Source organism: Chaetodon auriga, chromosome 6 (genome assembly GCF_051107435.1).
Source record: "Chaetodon auriga isolate fChaAug3 chromosome 6, fChaAug3.hap1, whole genome shotgun sequence".
NCBI classification, from domain to species: domain Eukaryota; kingdom Metazoa; phylum Chordata; class Actinopteri; order Chaetodontiformes; family Chaetodontidae; genus Chaetodon; species Chaetodon auriga.
Window position 1 is genome coordinate 4,462,159 of NC_135079.1, and position 15,286 is coordinate 4,477,444.

Genomic DNA, 15,286 nt, shown 5'->3' on the forward strand with positions numbered 1-15,286 from the left:
TGCATTTCATGTATTAATATCAGTTGTTTAGCGCACTTCTTCATGTGTTTGTGTGAATGTGTGTAACTGTATCTATCAGAATGGGGCCTTCGGAAGCATTTCTTTAACCCGTGGACGTCCCCCGCTGACTCTCCACACCATTTAAAACCACATGACAGGAAACCTGGGTCACTTTGAACTACCCCCCCCCCCCGCTACAAACACACTGACACCGTCCACAGACAGAAGAGAACGAGGGAACGATGAGGCCGAAATGGGCTGAACACAGCTCCCCGCTGGGTTTTCATCGTCTCTGTTTATAAATCAGAGACAGATCAGACTCCACAGCCAATCTAGAAAACTTTCTGAATTCATGATAAGAAAATTAATGCTAATTAATCAGTGAAGGTTGGTCTGATTTGCCGTGATGATGTAACAGATAGCACATGTACGCTGCACACTGCACATCGGGGAGTTGTAACTTTTCCACTTTCCTAGCAAAAACTTTTTTTCTGCTTTCTTATTTTTTCCATCTGGGCAACATTTGGTGTTTCAAATTAAGATATGAACAACAACAGGACGGCTAAAAAAGAGGCTTCACCACACTGAGGCCTATTCTTCTCAGCTGAAACAGTAGCATTTGGTCAGCTCCTCAGAGTATTGGCCTGAGAGGAGCTCAGGTCTGGATTTGATAAGTGGAAACAGACCGATGCAGCGCTGCCTGTGTGTTTAAAGCCAACACACATCCGACACAGCGTAAACAGCCCGTACCCCAGTGACTAAGCCCTGGAGCTTAGCCATAATAATTCTAAACCTCTGCACTGTAGATAGACCATATGCTCCTTACTGAGCTGGGCTTGTTCATCAAGAAATGCTATTGTTTTAAAAATAACTTTCCACACGTCCAGCTGTGACGCATATAATACTTCACTTTCCAATGAAAGCAAATACTTTGTTTTGGCCTCTTTTCTGCAATCGTTTTCTGTACCTTTAATAAACAGCAGATTTGAGAAATTTCGGCGATAATAAAAAAAGTGTGAAACAAGACACACGGCGGAATCGGTTTCACCTGAATTTACAGCAGATGCCTCTGACGCTCGACTTGATAACACGCTGAGCTACGAGAGCTATTTTCTGCACATCCTCAAAACCGTACATGACACAGTATCCATGCTTCACAGCGCGGAAGAGGATTGGAGCAGGAGCTGGTTTTTATGGTCTAGCTCTCCCCTGGGCCTCAGAGGCCTAATGAAGTCCTATCCGAGCTTTATTAAGATCTGAGGGTGGAGCCTCGTAATAAAAAGGAAAAAAGGAGGGGGGGAGAAAACAAGCCCTCGTTAACTAGATGTCACCTCCGGAGCGCAGGGAGATCCACCGCTCGGCACTGATGGGGGCTAAACGGGGGAGACGGGATGAGGCTGAAGTAGATTCTGACTGTCTCACAAGCCACTTTAATTCAACAGCAGTCCAACCACTTAAAACAATAAACTGATGAAATGGAAGCTGGCTAACTCCTCATCCCATGTGGCTATCAGCCACAGTGTGCAAATGTACCTGCATTTGGTTCCCAGCTGGTGGTAATTTCTGTGTATGCGTATGTACATGGATCATGAATGTCAGTGCATCAGGTGGCACAGTGAAACAGATGTAAGAATAAGAAAGGGAGGAAGAAATCAAGGATAAGAAATAGAATCAGGCATAAAGTGAATGAAACAGCGCGATCTTTTATCTGCATGTGTCCTCACAGGCAAAAAATATATCGCTTATGTTCTTTTTTTGTGAAAGCTAATATTGTTTTCTTTGCTTCATTGATATGGGCTTGATTTATGAACGCTGCAAAAAGAGAAAATAGAAAGAATAAAAAGCGGAGGCATAGCGTGAGCTGAGAGGGACGAGCGTATGTGCAAAGTACAATAAAACAGTGTGTAGGGTGAGGAGAGGAAACGCATGGTGATAAATGGACAACTGGCGGAAGAGAAGGAGTTGGAGGAAGCCTGGAGGATGCTGGGATATCGATCGCTGAGTGATCAATTCAAAAGTAAATGATCCAGCCATAACCAGGGTAATTAGTGGGTCACCACTGTGTGTTACTGCGTGTGTGTGGGCGCAAGACTGGTTTAGTGCAACTGTCGTACCTTATCAATAGCAGGCAAATATAAAAGAAAAGGTCACGACCTCTCGCGTTTTTGTTGTTTTCCAATCACACAAGACTCAATAATAATGGAGGAGGAGGAACGGGAAGACAACGCACACACAGACCATCCGGACGGAGCCGGAAAGAGAAATGAACGGCAAAAGAGACGATGGATGAGGGGAGTCCGCAGAGGGCAGGAGGAGTCAGCTCAAAAATGTGAAGAATGAAGGACAGAAGTGTGTAAGAGTGTGTGTGTGTGTGTGTGTGTGTGTGTGTGTGTGGTATTTGAGGAGGTGTGTCTGCCTACTAACCTGGATCTGTTGTTGGAGAATGTTTATCTTGTGCTGCTGCTGGAGGAGCTGCTGCTGTTGTCTGGCAATCTGCGCGCGCACACACACACACACACACACACACACACACACACAAAGATAGAAGGCAAAATATAAATAAAACAATAATGTGCGTTATTCTAGATGATGATGATGATGATGATGATTCGTGTGGTTACGAAAATATGATTGTTCAAAAAAAGGGTGTATGCACACCGAACTAATGACCCCATTTAATCAGGATTTACCACAGCTATGATGTTTTAGCATTACACCTTCATGAGGTATGCTCCAAACAGGTTGATGCAGGATGAAATTCAGGTTAAAATATACCATCTGAAGCCTGCTGTACTTAAACCAGTTGTTGCTTTTTCATTAGCTTGATAAAACCAGGTCGGATTTATGGTGAATAGCGTGGTAGTGCTGCAAGAACTGTGGGATGCATGAAGACGTAAGATTTGGGTGGAAATCAGTTAGAAAACTGAAAAAACACAAACACTGAATTGTAAGTTTGATTGAGAGAGCAAATAGAAAAAAAAATCATTCACACTATATTAATAAAAGCAAAAGCAGAGCAGCCACAGCCTGAACTGTGATGTTGAAAAAGTTCCACGGAGGTCAAAAATGTCTCGAATGCAGTACAGTCAATCATACAGGAGGTACAGTGGCAGCGAGTCAGGCGTCTGTTTGACCTCAGATCGTTATCTCAAAGGACCTCAGCCCAGTTTGAGTGATGGTACAACCAATTCACACAATTAGTTCCTCGACAAGTCTCTGCTGCTGATGCTGAACCTGTGAGATTGACATGTTTACTAGGCCAAACAACAACGCCCAGCATGCCTCTGGAACCCCCTCCACACCCATCAACACTCATTAACAGGAGGGGCGATCATCGTTACTTCTCCCTCTGTTGTTTTGGTTCGAGATAGCCTAATAAAAAACATCTGAAGTCAAACGTTAAAGGGTTGAGTCTCAGCCCGTGACGGGCAGGTGAGACCAGCCAGTCCCGCGACGTTAAAATCCTTAAAGGGGCAGCGTGTCGCCTACGTGATCCCGCCCACTCGGAGCCAGAAAAGTAAAGCAGCTGCCTGGCTTTTTTTCTTGAGGAGTCGTTTAGTATATTTATTCTGAAATGTAATTACAGGCTGCTGAATGGGAGGCGGCGCCCCATTTGCACACATGTCATATTTCATTAAAGGCAGATTTCTCAGCGTTTGTCTGTAGGGCATTATCCTATCAAGTCTCAACAGCCAAATGACTGGCTGATATTGGAATCTGTCTTTCTTTTCACTCTCGCCATCTTCCCTGTTCCTTTGTGAAGCTGTGAAAGGTGGAATGTGTTGTGATGGGAGGTGTGGACTTGTCCAAACAGGGCCCGTCGTATGCCGACCTACAGTAACGTGTCGGAAGACAGCGAAAACAAAGAGCAGCTCACCTAAACACATCTCTGCTCTCTCTCTCTTTCTCTGTCACACACTAATCTTTCTACATCTGACACCTGAAGACACTCATCAGCATCAGCATCAGCAACTTTTGTCCATCATTGTTTTCAGTTATGATGACATTTTACAAACCAACTTCACCGGAAAAATCACTAGAACAACATCAACAAGGCAATTATTGAATATTATCTAAACCACTGGTTCCTAACCAGGGGGTTGGGACCCACAAGAGGAGTCATGTGACAAATCTAAAGATGATTGTCAGTGTAGAAAAGAGGAAAAAACATAATTCTGCTGCACACTAACTTCTTGCAAAATACCTTGAATAAGCCTGTTTGTTATGTATATAAACAAACAAATGAAGTGCACCCCTCAGAGATGTGCAGTCTATGAAGAGAGGTCATAAGAAGTCAAGGGTCACAAGCATTATGGGTAAGGCACCTCTGATCTAAACGACTTTATTTGGAGGTGAAGCCAACAGTGAGGACAGTACAGACTGCAGGTCAGTCTGCAGACCCAAACGATCATTAAATATGGTAATAATTGTACCTTTTGCCTTTGGTTTTCTTTCTCTCACTCAGTCTCACTCAGACCCTCCCTACCTGCTCTTGCTGCTGCCTGGCCAGCTCCATCTGTTGCCTCTGCTTCTCCAGCTGTGAGGCGGCCATCTTTTTCTGCTCGTCGTGGGCAGAGAGGAGCTGCTCCCTCAGACTGATCAGCTGGCCAATCATGGTGGAAAGCTGGCGCTCCTTCTCCTCCAGCGACTCTGGCGTACCTGGACAGGATCGAGGAGAAAGTGTGGTTACAATTTGAAGCTGAGAACACGATACAGTGACGTTCTAAAGGGATAATTAAAATGTTTAGTTCCTTGCGTTGCTCATTGGCACACTAATAATACTGCACAGATTGGAGGTTCAATTCCCATTTAGTCCAATAAAAGTCATCTCAAAATCACTCTTCTTCCGTTACTATGATTGTATAAGCACAAAACAGCATTAAGAAAGTTTCCTTCTTTGGCTTGAAGTACCTTGAAAGCAACTTGAGGAAATGCCTCCACAAACTAAAAACACATCACGTGTTTGGCCAACATGAACGAGGAACCTTTAAGGAACTCCCATTCCCAACTTCCCATAAATCATCAGGCTTGTAGTTACATCTTACCACTTATTATCATATGTCTAGTCTCCACATGCCATTCCTGTTTATCACTTAGTGTCTGCACCCAAGAACAATAAAACCACTTGGAGTTAACCTTTGAAAATAAGTACCTGTAACAGGCTTTTGTCAGGTTTATGATTTAGACATTCTTGGGAGGTTTTAGTCAGGAGGGAGGGCCAATACTAGTAAGACTCCTTACAGATCCTGTCCTAACAAGAGATTACATGGACGGTATCACAGCAGACACAGATAATGTGCAACAAATTTTACTTGTTCATCACTTCACACCATTTCAATATCATCTCTATCAACATTATGCCACTACAAATACTTCACACTGTGCATTTGGCTGCCTGCAGTTGTTTTTCACGTCAAATTGTAAACTCCCTCTCACTGTCTGTCATCACTCAACATTTTTTTAAAACCCTTTTCTCCTGTTTTCTCCCAGTTTTTTAAGCAGCAACAAGAAGATGATCCCTCACCGGCTTCCCACCCATGAACCAGTGAATGCTGTTGATAGTCGAGCCTGGGGCCTCTGCTAGTTGGGAGGACTTCTGCAAAAAGTTAAAATGTATCTCAAAATGCAAGTCAAAGCATCAACCGAGGCTGAGATACTTAAAGTACGTCAATGAACTGATCATTTTTAGCAAATTTTACGGCAAATAGACAGTTAAATTTGACAGGAAAGGCTCTGCTCTAAAGGAGAATTAGTCCCTCCATTAATAAATACATACCCTGCTAATTATGCTAGCTAAATCAATACCAAAATATAGCCCATAAGGTGGATGTTGAGGTGATGCAGGGTGCTGCAAGCAGGTTTTCACGACTCATATTTATGTTTATCGTTAGGTTGTGGCCATAATAAGAGCAAAGGAGAAAGTCAGGTGTTGTAGTATAAAGAGCAAGAAAGTTTGCATTTGGAGGAAGGTGGGGTGGATGCATGAGTCAAGTAAACACAGGGCATTTATACAGCAACTGAAAATAAACTTAAACAAACTGCAAGCATTTCCCAACGAAGGTCCAGTAGGCCTCCGACAGTCATATATGTTGTCTTGGGAGTCGTTGGCAGTCGAGCTCTTCAGGTATGAGGGTGTGTTGGCAGAGCGTATCAGCAACAACATCCCTCACAGAAGCCACACGCTGTCTGATGATGGAAGCTCAGAGGCAGCAGAATCCCTCTGGGACGTTTACATCAGCTGCCTGACCCTGGAGTTGTTGTGCATGTGCGCGTTGTTCCCCTTGTTTAGTTTGTTTTCTGTGTGTGATTGAGTCTTCTTCATTGTGTGAATGGGTATGCAAGTTCATCTTGTTCGTGGGAGTGTGCGTGTGTGTGTGTGTGTGTGTGTGTGTGCGTGTGTGTGCGTGTGTGTGACCGGAACATCTCATACACATCCACACTGAAGTTTAACTTGTTTAGAAGTTCTTGCTCGTGTGTGTGTGTGTGTGTGTGTGTGTGTGTGTGTGTGTGTGTGTGTGTGTGTGTAAGGTCTTGCCCTGGGGCCATATAGGGAGATTGCAGGGTGGCCCCAACACTACCTGCATACTAACAGAGTCTCCATTGTAGTCCTGTCAGGCCTCTATTGTACCCCGGACTCCCCCCACACACGCACACACAGACACACAGACACACACACACACACAGACACACAGACACACACACACACACACACACACATACACACACACACACACACACACACACACACACACACACACACAGAAATTACCCCTCAGCACCCCTGTATCAAAGGCAACATTCTCCTCTTCTTGTCTCTTTTTCATGCTTTCATTATTCCTTTTTTTGGTTTTCCCCAAACAACCTCCCCGTCAGTTTCCAAGTCCAGAGTCTCCCTGTGTTCCATCCTGCCTCCTTTCCTTTTCTCCCCTCTCCTTATTCCTTTCCTCTTCTGCTTTTCTCTCTTTTACTCTCATTTTCTCTGTTCTGGTGATTCCTCCTCCCCTCTCCATTCGTTATTCCTTCAGTCTCCTCTTCTCTGCTCTTTTGATCTCTCCTCTTGTCTCCTCTCTTCCTGCCTCCTCATCTCTCCTCTTTCCTTCCCTCTCCTCTCCTTTCCCCTTTGATTTTATTACTTTCTTTTACTCTAGTTTCCTCTCTTCTCCTCTCCTCTTAACTCTCCTCCTCCTCTCATCATCCCCACCCAACTACTCATCTCCTCCTCTCTCGTTACTTGCTCATCTTTCTTTTCGTCTTCCCACCGCTCATCACCTCTCCTCTATCTCTTCTCCTCCACTCTTTTCTCATCAGCTCTCTCGATCGCCTCTCATCTCCTCATCACCTCCTCTGCCCTTATCACCGCTCTTATCCTCCCTTCTTCTCTTTTTTTCCTTCTTCACCCCTCCCTAAATCTTTCTGGCCAACTCCGTCTTGCAACACTGATACTTCATAATGCTTCATGTCTTATAACACACACACGCACGCACACACACACACACACACACACACACACACACACACACACACACACTGATACTTCCTATTTCCCTACATTCCTTGTAGTGAAGTAAAGCCTATTGTGTCATCGCAACAACTGCGATCACAGCACCATGATTCATCTTTGTGGATTACGGGTTGTGCATTCCAAACGCAACGTCTTGCGTTCCTTCAGCACTTCTGGCACCAAAACTCATCGCAGACGTTTTCCGTTTTCCATCCATCAAGATTAATCCCGACACCTGCTGAGAGCACCAGCCAAAGCAGAAAGCCATTAACTGTTTTCTCACTCTGTTTGGATGATGAGGATGATCTGTCTCTGAACCAGGAGCTCCATGTCAGAACGCTTACTTCTGCATGAGCTGTTTGTTAGCCGCTAACTGTTTATGCGATCTTTCGGTTTATAGTTCATTCGGTTAATCCAGTTTTTTCATATCAGAATTGTAACTTAATAATATAACAAGTTAGAGTAAGTAAGAAAATGAAGCAAACTTTATTTTAAGATGTGTGCATAAGACTGACATGACACCTGCCGTGAACATGAAATTGTCATTTGTCAACATTACTGAATATAAAATGCCATAGCCGGCCTAAAATCTCATTTTCTTACACTGTCAAATACATTTGTGATGGTGACATGAATTATTTCCTTGCCTCAGCTTGAGTGGTTCATGTTTGTCGACAGGGAATGCGCTAACTTTACCCAATTGATTTACAGAGTTTAGTGATGAACAGTTACTAGCTTAACTTGTTGCCAAAGTAAGCTAACTGCTAACTACTGCTAATGGTACCGCGCTAAGCAGCCAGAGAACACGGCCAGACCAGGACCTTTGCCCAGTTTGACAACGTGGAATTGCTGTACAGACATGATTTACCGAGTTTTCTGATGGACAGATAGCTTTGTTTGTTGCTAAAGTAAAGTAATTGCTAACAGTAGCTGCCAATAGCTAGTTAGCTCGGTTAGCTGCGCATACAGCTCTCCTATTAACGTTAGCTGACTGGTGCCATGAGCCAAATCTGGCAAGAAAACCACCTCAGTGCTGTGTTCCCTTTAGTCAAACTGCCCTCTGTAGGTCTCTGAGACTGAGTTCAGTTGTAAATTCACAAAGCTAACAGTTACAAAAGCATTTGACAGTGTAGTTAAACTTAATGACATTTTAATGCCTCATCCAAATTGTACCACTGCAGCTGAGGTCAAGAAAAACATTCATGACACGGTGATGATGGACTCAAGACAGCTAACGTCAAAACCAACCGCATAGCACAGTTTAATGCAATGTTGATATATGAAGCTAAAAACTTTCTTTTAGTTTGATAATCAGGCCTGCTATGACATGTTTGTCATAACAAAGACATCTCAAACAATGAGCCCTCTCATGGTTATAACAGTGTCATGTCAGTCGTAAACACGCCCTTCAAATAAAACGTTGCTGAAGATGTAAATCATTGTCATTGTCAGTAACCCAGGTTTTCTCCCACACCTCCCACCTATCCACACATGCATATAATTGTACGCTTGGTGTTTTTATAAACTCCACATTTGTATTTTTTTGCTTTAGTTTTTATTGCTTGCATATCATTTTTTTCTATTTTTCTTCAGCAATAATCAGCCAAAGTTACACTCCAACGCATCTCCAAAAAGTCAACTTTTCAAAGCTAAGAAAACGTTTTGGGATTACGCTTTTTCAGACCATCCAGTTTTTTGGTTTTTTTTTTGTTTTGTTTTTTTTTGTGGTTTATTTGGCTGAAGATGTACCAGAATTTTACCAACCCCTAAAGAAACTAAAAAATTGGACTTAACTTTGGACAGCTACAATATTTATGTCATGATTATTCTGTGTTAGATCTTTGCTTTCATTCAGGATGTCATTCCACAGATACAATTTAGCTATAAAATAAATCGTTCTGTTTTTATTATTACTCAAGATTAGATGTTAACTATGTGGAATCACACATTATATGACAGTTTTGTCCCAGCCACTGGCCCTTACACTCAAACACACACACACGCCCTGATAAAAACACTCAAACAAACAAACCATCACAGAATCACAATATCACACCTCATGACGGCTGCAGACGCCTTGAGCTCCTGCCAAACCGTCATGTTTCATGACTGCATCTGTGCGCCAAACTCCCAGCATTCCTCTGTGTGAGTAAACCTCCTCAGCGTCACACCACAACAAACACTGACACTTGACTTCCCATCAGCCCACAGGCCCCAAGACAAACACGTTCACTGCATTTTGTCATCTCCTCAGGGAGACACAGAGATTTCAACTTTAATCTGCACATATTCAGGTTCAGTGTATGAAGCTCACGTCTCTGGATAGTCAGCAGCACACATGTGAAACTAAAAAGTTGCAACGGGTAAGACGTCTGATTTAAGTGACTCTTGAATGTCAGCGTGATTATTGCTGCCAGATGTGCCAGCTCCTGCATCTGACAGTATAATCAGACACTTTCTATCCATCTGGTCTGATGAGCTTTTTGACTTTGTAAAAAAAAATATGTAAAAAGAAGAAATTCACATGTGTTAAAAAAATTATGTGCTTAGCTGTGGCGGAAAAGTTTTACCAAGAGGCTGCACGCTCGTTTCTGTTGCAAACGTTATTTATAATCTGAGTTTTTGGTCACATAGTTTAAGGTGGAGATGCAGTAAGTGTAGCAGCCATAATTCCTGATACTTTTATTTTGTAATGATGCATCCTCTTGACAATATTTGCTAAATACTAGCAAGATTTACCAAGAAAGTTGCAAAAAGCAGAGAAATTTCCAGTCAACTTCTGGCTCACATGAGTAAAAACACATTGTGGTGAGAGGGAGGAGCAGAGAACAAAGCGAGGTGAGTAATACAGACTCGTTAATAAAGGTATGTTCACACCTTGAAACAGACTGGATGGTGCAGCAGAAGATCAAGCAAGCTTCAAGCCCCGTCAGCTAACAATATGATCATGACGCTAAAGCAAATGACACAAAGTCACAAATCTGAAGTGGAGTGTTAAGAACCTGAATGAAGTCATTGTGGGTACATTTCCAGATGTCTACGTGTGCAACAGCGAGATACGTTGTAGTTAAAAAAAATAATGACAATGTGTGCATATAAAATTACCGTAAAAAACATACATATGCTGCACATTACAAGCATGTTGTGAGCGCTGGTGAATGTTCCAGTTGAAAAAAAAAAAAAGGAGGTCATCAGTTTTCTTCACCCTAAAAATAACTGCGACTGAACAAATAGGTTCAGGTTGTTGTGTGAGGAGACACAGAGCAACAGTTGTGTTTGTGTATTTAGGTCAGCGAGACTGGGCTTCATTTCAGCCATCGAGAAATAAAAGACTGCGGCCCTTGAATTCAATCAGAGCGTTTCTTTGGTCGGGACGCAGCTGGACGAACAGAGACATCTGTGTGTGTGTTCATGTGTGTGTGTGAGGTCAGTTATGTGCATGCATGCGTGTACTGGTACGTGTTATATTCATGCATGTTTATTAGTGTCTTGAACTAACACCCGAGAAATTGATATACTGCACATTCCAGCTTTATGTACAGGACAAGTATGCTGTTGTGTTGGGTCCGGTTGCCTCCAGTGAACCTCAGTCAAAATGTATTTAAAGAGATCATAACACGGTTTTCTGTCACACAAGCAAAAAGAAAAAGTAACTTTTAACAGCAGCAGTATTGAATTACATGCTCTGAAATATGTGGCATGAAGCTACGATTCACCACAATAAAGATTTTCTTGCGGAAAGTAAAATCTGAACCTTTAAAGTCAGCTTTTAAATCCATTAAAGGTTCCCTGCAGAGCCTCAGACCTCGCGTTATGGAGCTGTTTTTCTATGAGTGGGTGACGCGATCCACAGTCCTTTCCACGGTGTCACACTCTTCCGCTGATCTCGGCGGTAACACACCGAGATATGCTGCGACTTGCCACAAAGGCTGCGAGCTCGTAAACACGGATGTAAACAATCCTGAATTTAAAATACTTTGAAAATGTTTTATGACGGAGGAAATGACACGTTTGTTAGGCCTCAAGGAATCTGTTTTGGTGACTGAATGTAAACTTAACTTTTGCTTGAAAACTCCGCAGAGCACCTTTAACTCTGATCAGAATCCATTAGTCTGCTGGAGCATAATTTGTGAGGACTTTCTTGCCCATTGCTAAGACTCTCAGGCAGCACTTACTTCCGGCTTGTGTCCCCTCCACAAACCCTCTCTCCTAGAAATGACATTTATATGTTACTAAATTGGCTCCAAGTTGAGCTGTGGTGAGACTGTAATCTCTTGGATTACGTTCATGGACACTGTTTCTTTGACTGAATGAAGCACTGTGTTTATGTACCACGCCGGAGTGGCAGGGACATGGTCGGGGTGGTCGACGGGAGTGCAAACCTCAGGACTGTGACACCAGAATCCATGTCGGTCGCGCAGACCAACATTTAACAGAAGCACTTAAGCTAAGGTAACAGAAAGACTGCGACTTCTGCTAAATGTTGATAAAAAGCTTTTTCTGTATCAAACCAAGATGATGTTTCTTTCACCAAATGCTGCCGGTGTCTAAATACAACCTCAAAATTGTAACACTACAGTACATTCAGTATCATTTTCACCCGGTCTGTTAAGGAACATTTGCTAATTAAGTTAAAATAAAACATAATATAGTCGGATTTCCCTCAAAGCATATTTGCTGTTGCAGGTAAGATGAATATTAATGTCGTTTCTTGTAGACATAGGCTGAGTTCTGTCCTGCCACTCCCTGTGCAGCACGGCCTGACAGGCAAATCTCAGGGCAGAAAAAAAGCCCTCAATGCATTTCCCTTCCTTTAGCGCTGCTGCTGCTGCCTTTTCTTCTTGGTTTTCATCAGACTTGAGAGAAGACTCTGAGCCCTGATAAAGACTGTTTTTTTTTTTTTTCTAGCTAAGTTCTGCCATGGCGATGATCTGTGTGCCAATAAGGAACGCTGATTTGAGAGAGGAGAAAACGTTCAGAGAGGGAAGAAATAACAAGACCTCTGTAAGTGGGAAAAATGAAAGATTCCAAATGTAAGCAATTTATGGCCTTGTGCTTTTAAAGTGGAAAGCTAGGAAAAAGTGTGCAGCAACCAGTGTGCACAGCATGCTATCGCTTTTTGGATAAAGGGCTTATTGACTTATTGATTCGCGGCACAATATTTTTAAGAGATATTCAGTGAAGTTTGAGAGCCGGAGGTCAGAAGAGGGAATTAAAGCTTATTCTGTTTGTTCAACAAGCCTTTTCGTCTTCACGTGGAATGCATAGAAATATAAAGGTGTGGAAATTATATGTTTACTTTGAAATTAAAATACATCATATGAATAATATTAGCAATGTTAGATCAATAGCCTGCCAGCTATTTATCTGCTGTACTAATCCAAACTGTCTGTTAATGAATGATAATGGTGTTTAAGCGTATGAAGTTTCTGTGTTTGAGTAGTGTGTGTGTGTGCACGTGTGTGCGTTCGTGTCCTTCAGGGAAAGTCAATGTCGGTGCTGTTCTGCCGTAGAAGGCTCTCTGTCGTCCCTTTTTTCCACTTTCCACAGAGGAAATGCTTGCCATTTCAACGGGAGACGATCACAAACGGTTTCTCTCACTGAGAGCAGCTCGACTGGGAGCGAACGTTTCGGTGCACAAACAGAATTAGCCGTAACTCAGGAGGCTGAAAGCGTTCCTCTGTGCAAATGAATCAGTTTTCTACCAGCATCTATTATTTTTACTTTATTCTGCATCTGTTAGTGGATTCATCTCATTGATGACGATGTCGGAACAAAACTGAAGTAACTGTCTTTCTCTGGTCATGACGAGCCGAAGCTGCAAAATGAAATGAAGCTCATTGTTTTTTAATTTTACTAAGTGTCACCAAAATATACAAAGAGTGATAAAGACGCCCGTCAATTTAAATTGATTTTCGCTCAGATTTTATGTCCTTGTGCATCCATTACTCCAGGAAGACAACAATCACCATACTTCACAGTAAACAAGGTCCTCTGCCAACAAGGACAGCTCAGAATATGTAAACTCCATAGAAAGTGAAGAGAAACATGGACAAGCTGCTAATTATGCACCTGATTTCCTCCAAGTAAACTAAAAACAATCAAGAGTAAACTAGAGTTTCTGTACTGCAAACAGCATAAATTCTGTGTTTTCGGTTCTTAAAATCAAATTAAAATTTAATAGTCTAAATAGGAGGATGAGGACATTCTGGAGACATTTCAGAGTGCATGTTCACTATTTATCATGAAAATAATCACTATTAGGCTGATTACTGACACCCAAACTTAACCCCGAACTACGACTAAACAAGCCAAAACAAACAAAACCTCCATCAGACATGAAGAGAGTAAATCAGCATTAAATGATCATTAAAGATAGCAGCTTCCGCTGCTTCCAAAGGATGGCCTTTCATCCCACCTGCTGCTGCAGCCGCTGACTAAGATTTGAACATACTGAGACGACTCCCCCTCCTCCTGCACCACCACCTGCAATGCTGCTATTTTCACTTTTGAATACCAGAGCAGGTTGAGAATACATTTGCCTCGGTGCAATTTATAGCTTCAGAAACGCTATTTGCTAACAAAAATATTGGAGAGGCTGCTCCCTTCATACAACCCGTTTAATCAAAGTTACAATTACAGTTTAACCTGCACTGTGCAAACCGGCCTTCCCTGCTCTTTCTGTGGTGACAGGTAGGCCTGCAGATCATTTCCTCATGCAGAAACATGCTGAACGTGTGCACATGGAGGAGAGAATTTCAACATATTTAAACTTTTATTATACTTCAATTTAGTTTTGCGGTGATTTTTCATTCCAGAGGGAATAATGAGAAGTAGTATTTGCAAGTTTCAGACATTTATGACTTCTTTCTTTCTTCCTTACTCTCTTGCCTCTAACAGCACACACACAGCATGAATTGTCACGCTTTCTGCTGCAGAAGGCCACAGCGAAGCAGAGAAGGCAAAAGACTGCCGGCATCCAGTAAACCTTGACAGCTTCAGTTTGTGTGTCAGTGTAGGTTTAGTTGTAGTTGTGTCTGTGGATGCTGGCCTTCAGGGGGATGTTTTCCCTATGACCCCAGACTGCTCTTACCTTTGACCTCCCCCAGCAATTCGTTGGCGTTCAGGCGGTCAACGCGCTCCTTCCAGTCCTTGGAGAGGAGCCTCTCCATGCAAGTTGGTTCTACAAATAGACAGAAATGAAATCACCTTCCTGTTTGATGTCATTACCAGCTTATTACTCAGACTTATAAAGGATCTGATAGTGAATGAGGTCCATGAAGGTCACATTGTCAGATTCTTGAGACAGTTATTCAGACTTATTCAGTTTTGAAGTAATATTGCAAAGATATCTGAGTTGTATTTTCAAACACGGTGCATGCTCCACCTGACATAAAGACGTTTGCTAAGTTCGCTAAAGACGTCCGAGAATGTGCGTTATTGCCCATAAACATCAACTGTGAAACTCATGCCAGGAGCAAGAGCAGAATAAAAAGAAGAGACAGAGGGAAAGGGACAAAAGAGAGAAAAACACATTCCTATGAATTGATAAATTTCTAAAAATGAGAACAAGGAACCGTATCCTCCCTCTCTGCAGCAGCCATCCAGCTGACCGTATGAGAATGTCATCATTGTTCTGAGACGGGGTCTTATTTGTGGCTATCCTCTTTCTCACAATGTGTCTCATAGCCTCAGGATAATAGACATCAGCGACACGTGGTCTCATAAGATTCATAAGGTCTCATTTGTTCAGTTGGAGTCCTGCTGTGAACTTTTCTTAAACAA

General features: G+C 42.5%; 1 protein-coding gene across 2 annotated transcripts in view; it reads right to left on the reverse strand.

Moving 5' to 3' along the window:
* The window catches only part of LOC143322527 (transcription factor SOX-6-like), a 102,228-nt gene that overhangs the window by 30,608 nt on the left and 56,334 nt on the right, over window positions 1-15,286 (reverse strand). Inside the window, exons 5-8 of one of the 2 annotated variants that reach the window (XM_076733768.1) lie at window positions 14,595-14,684; window positions 5,525-5,596; window positions 4,487-4,659; window positions 2,425-2,493 (exon numbers count right to left, since the gene is read on the reverse strand). In XM_076733768.1, the coding sequence (XP_076589883.1) occupies window positions 2,425-2,493; window positions 4,487-4,659; window positions 5,525-5,596; window positions 14,595-14,684 (404 nt within the window). The remainder of the gene's footprint in view (window positions 1-2,424; window positions 2,494-4,486; window positions 4,660-5,524; window positions 5,597-14,594; window positions 14,685-15,286) is intronic. The other variant, XM_076733769.1, reaches the window with a different exon arrangement.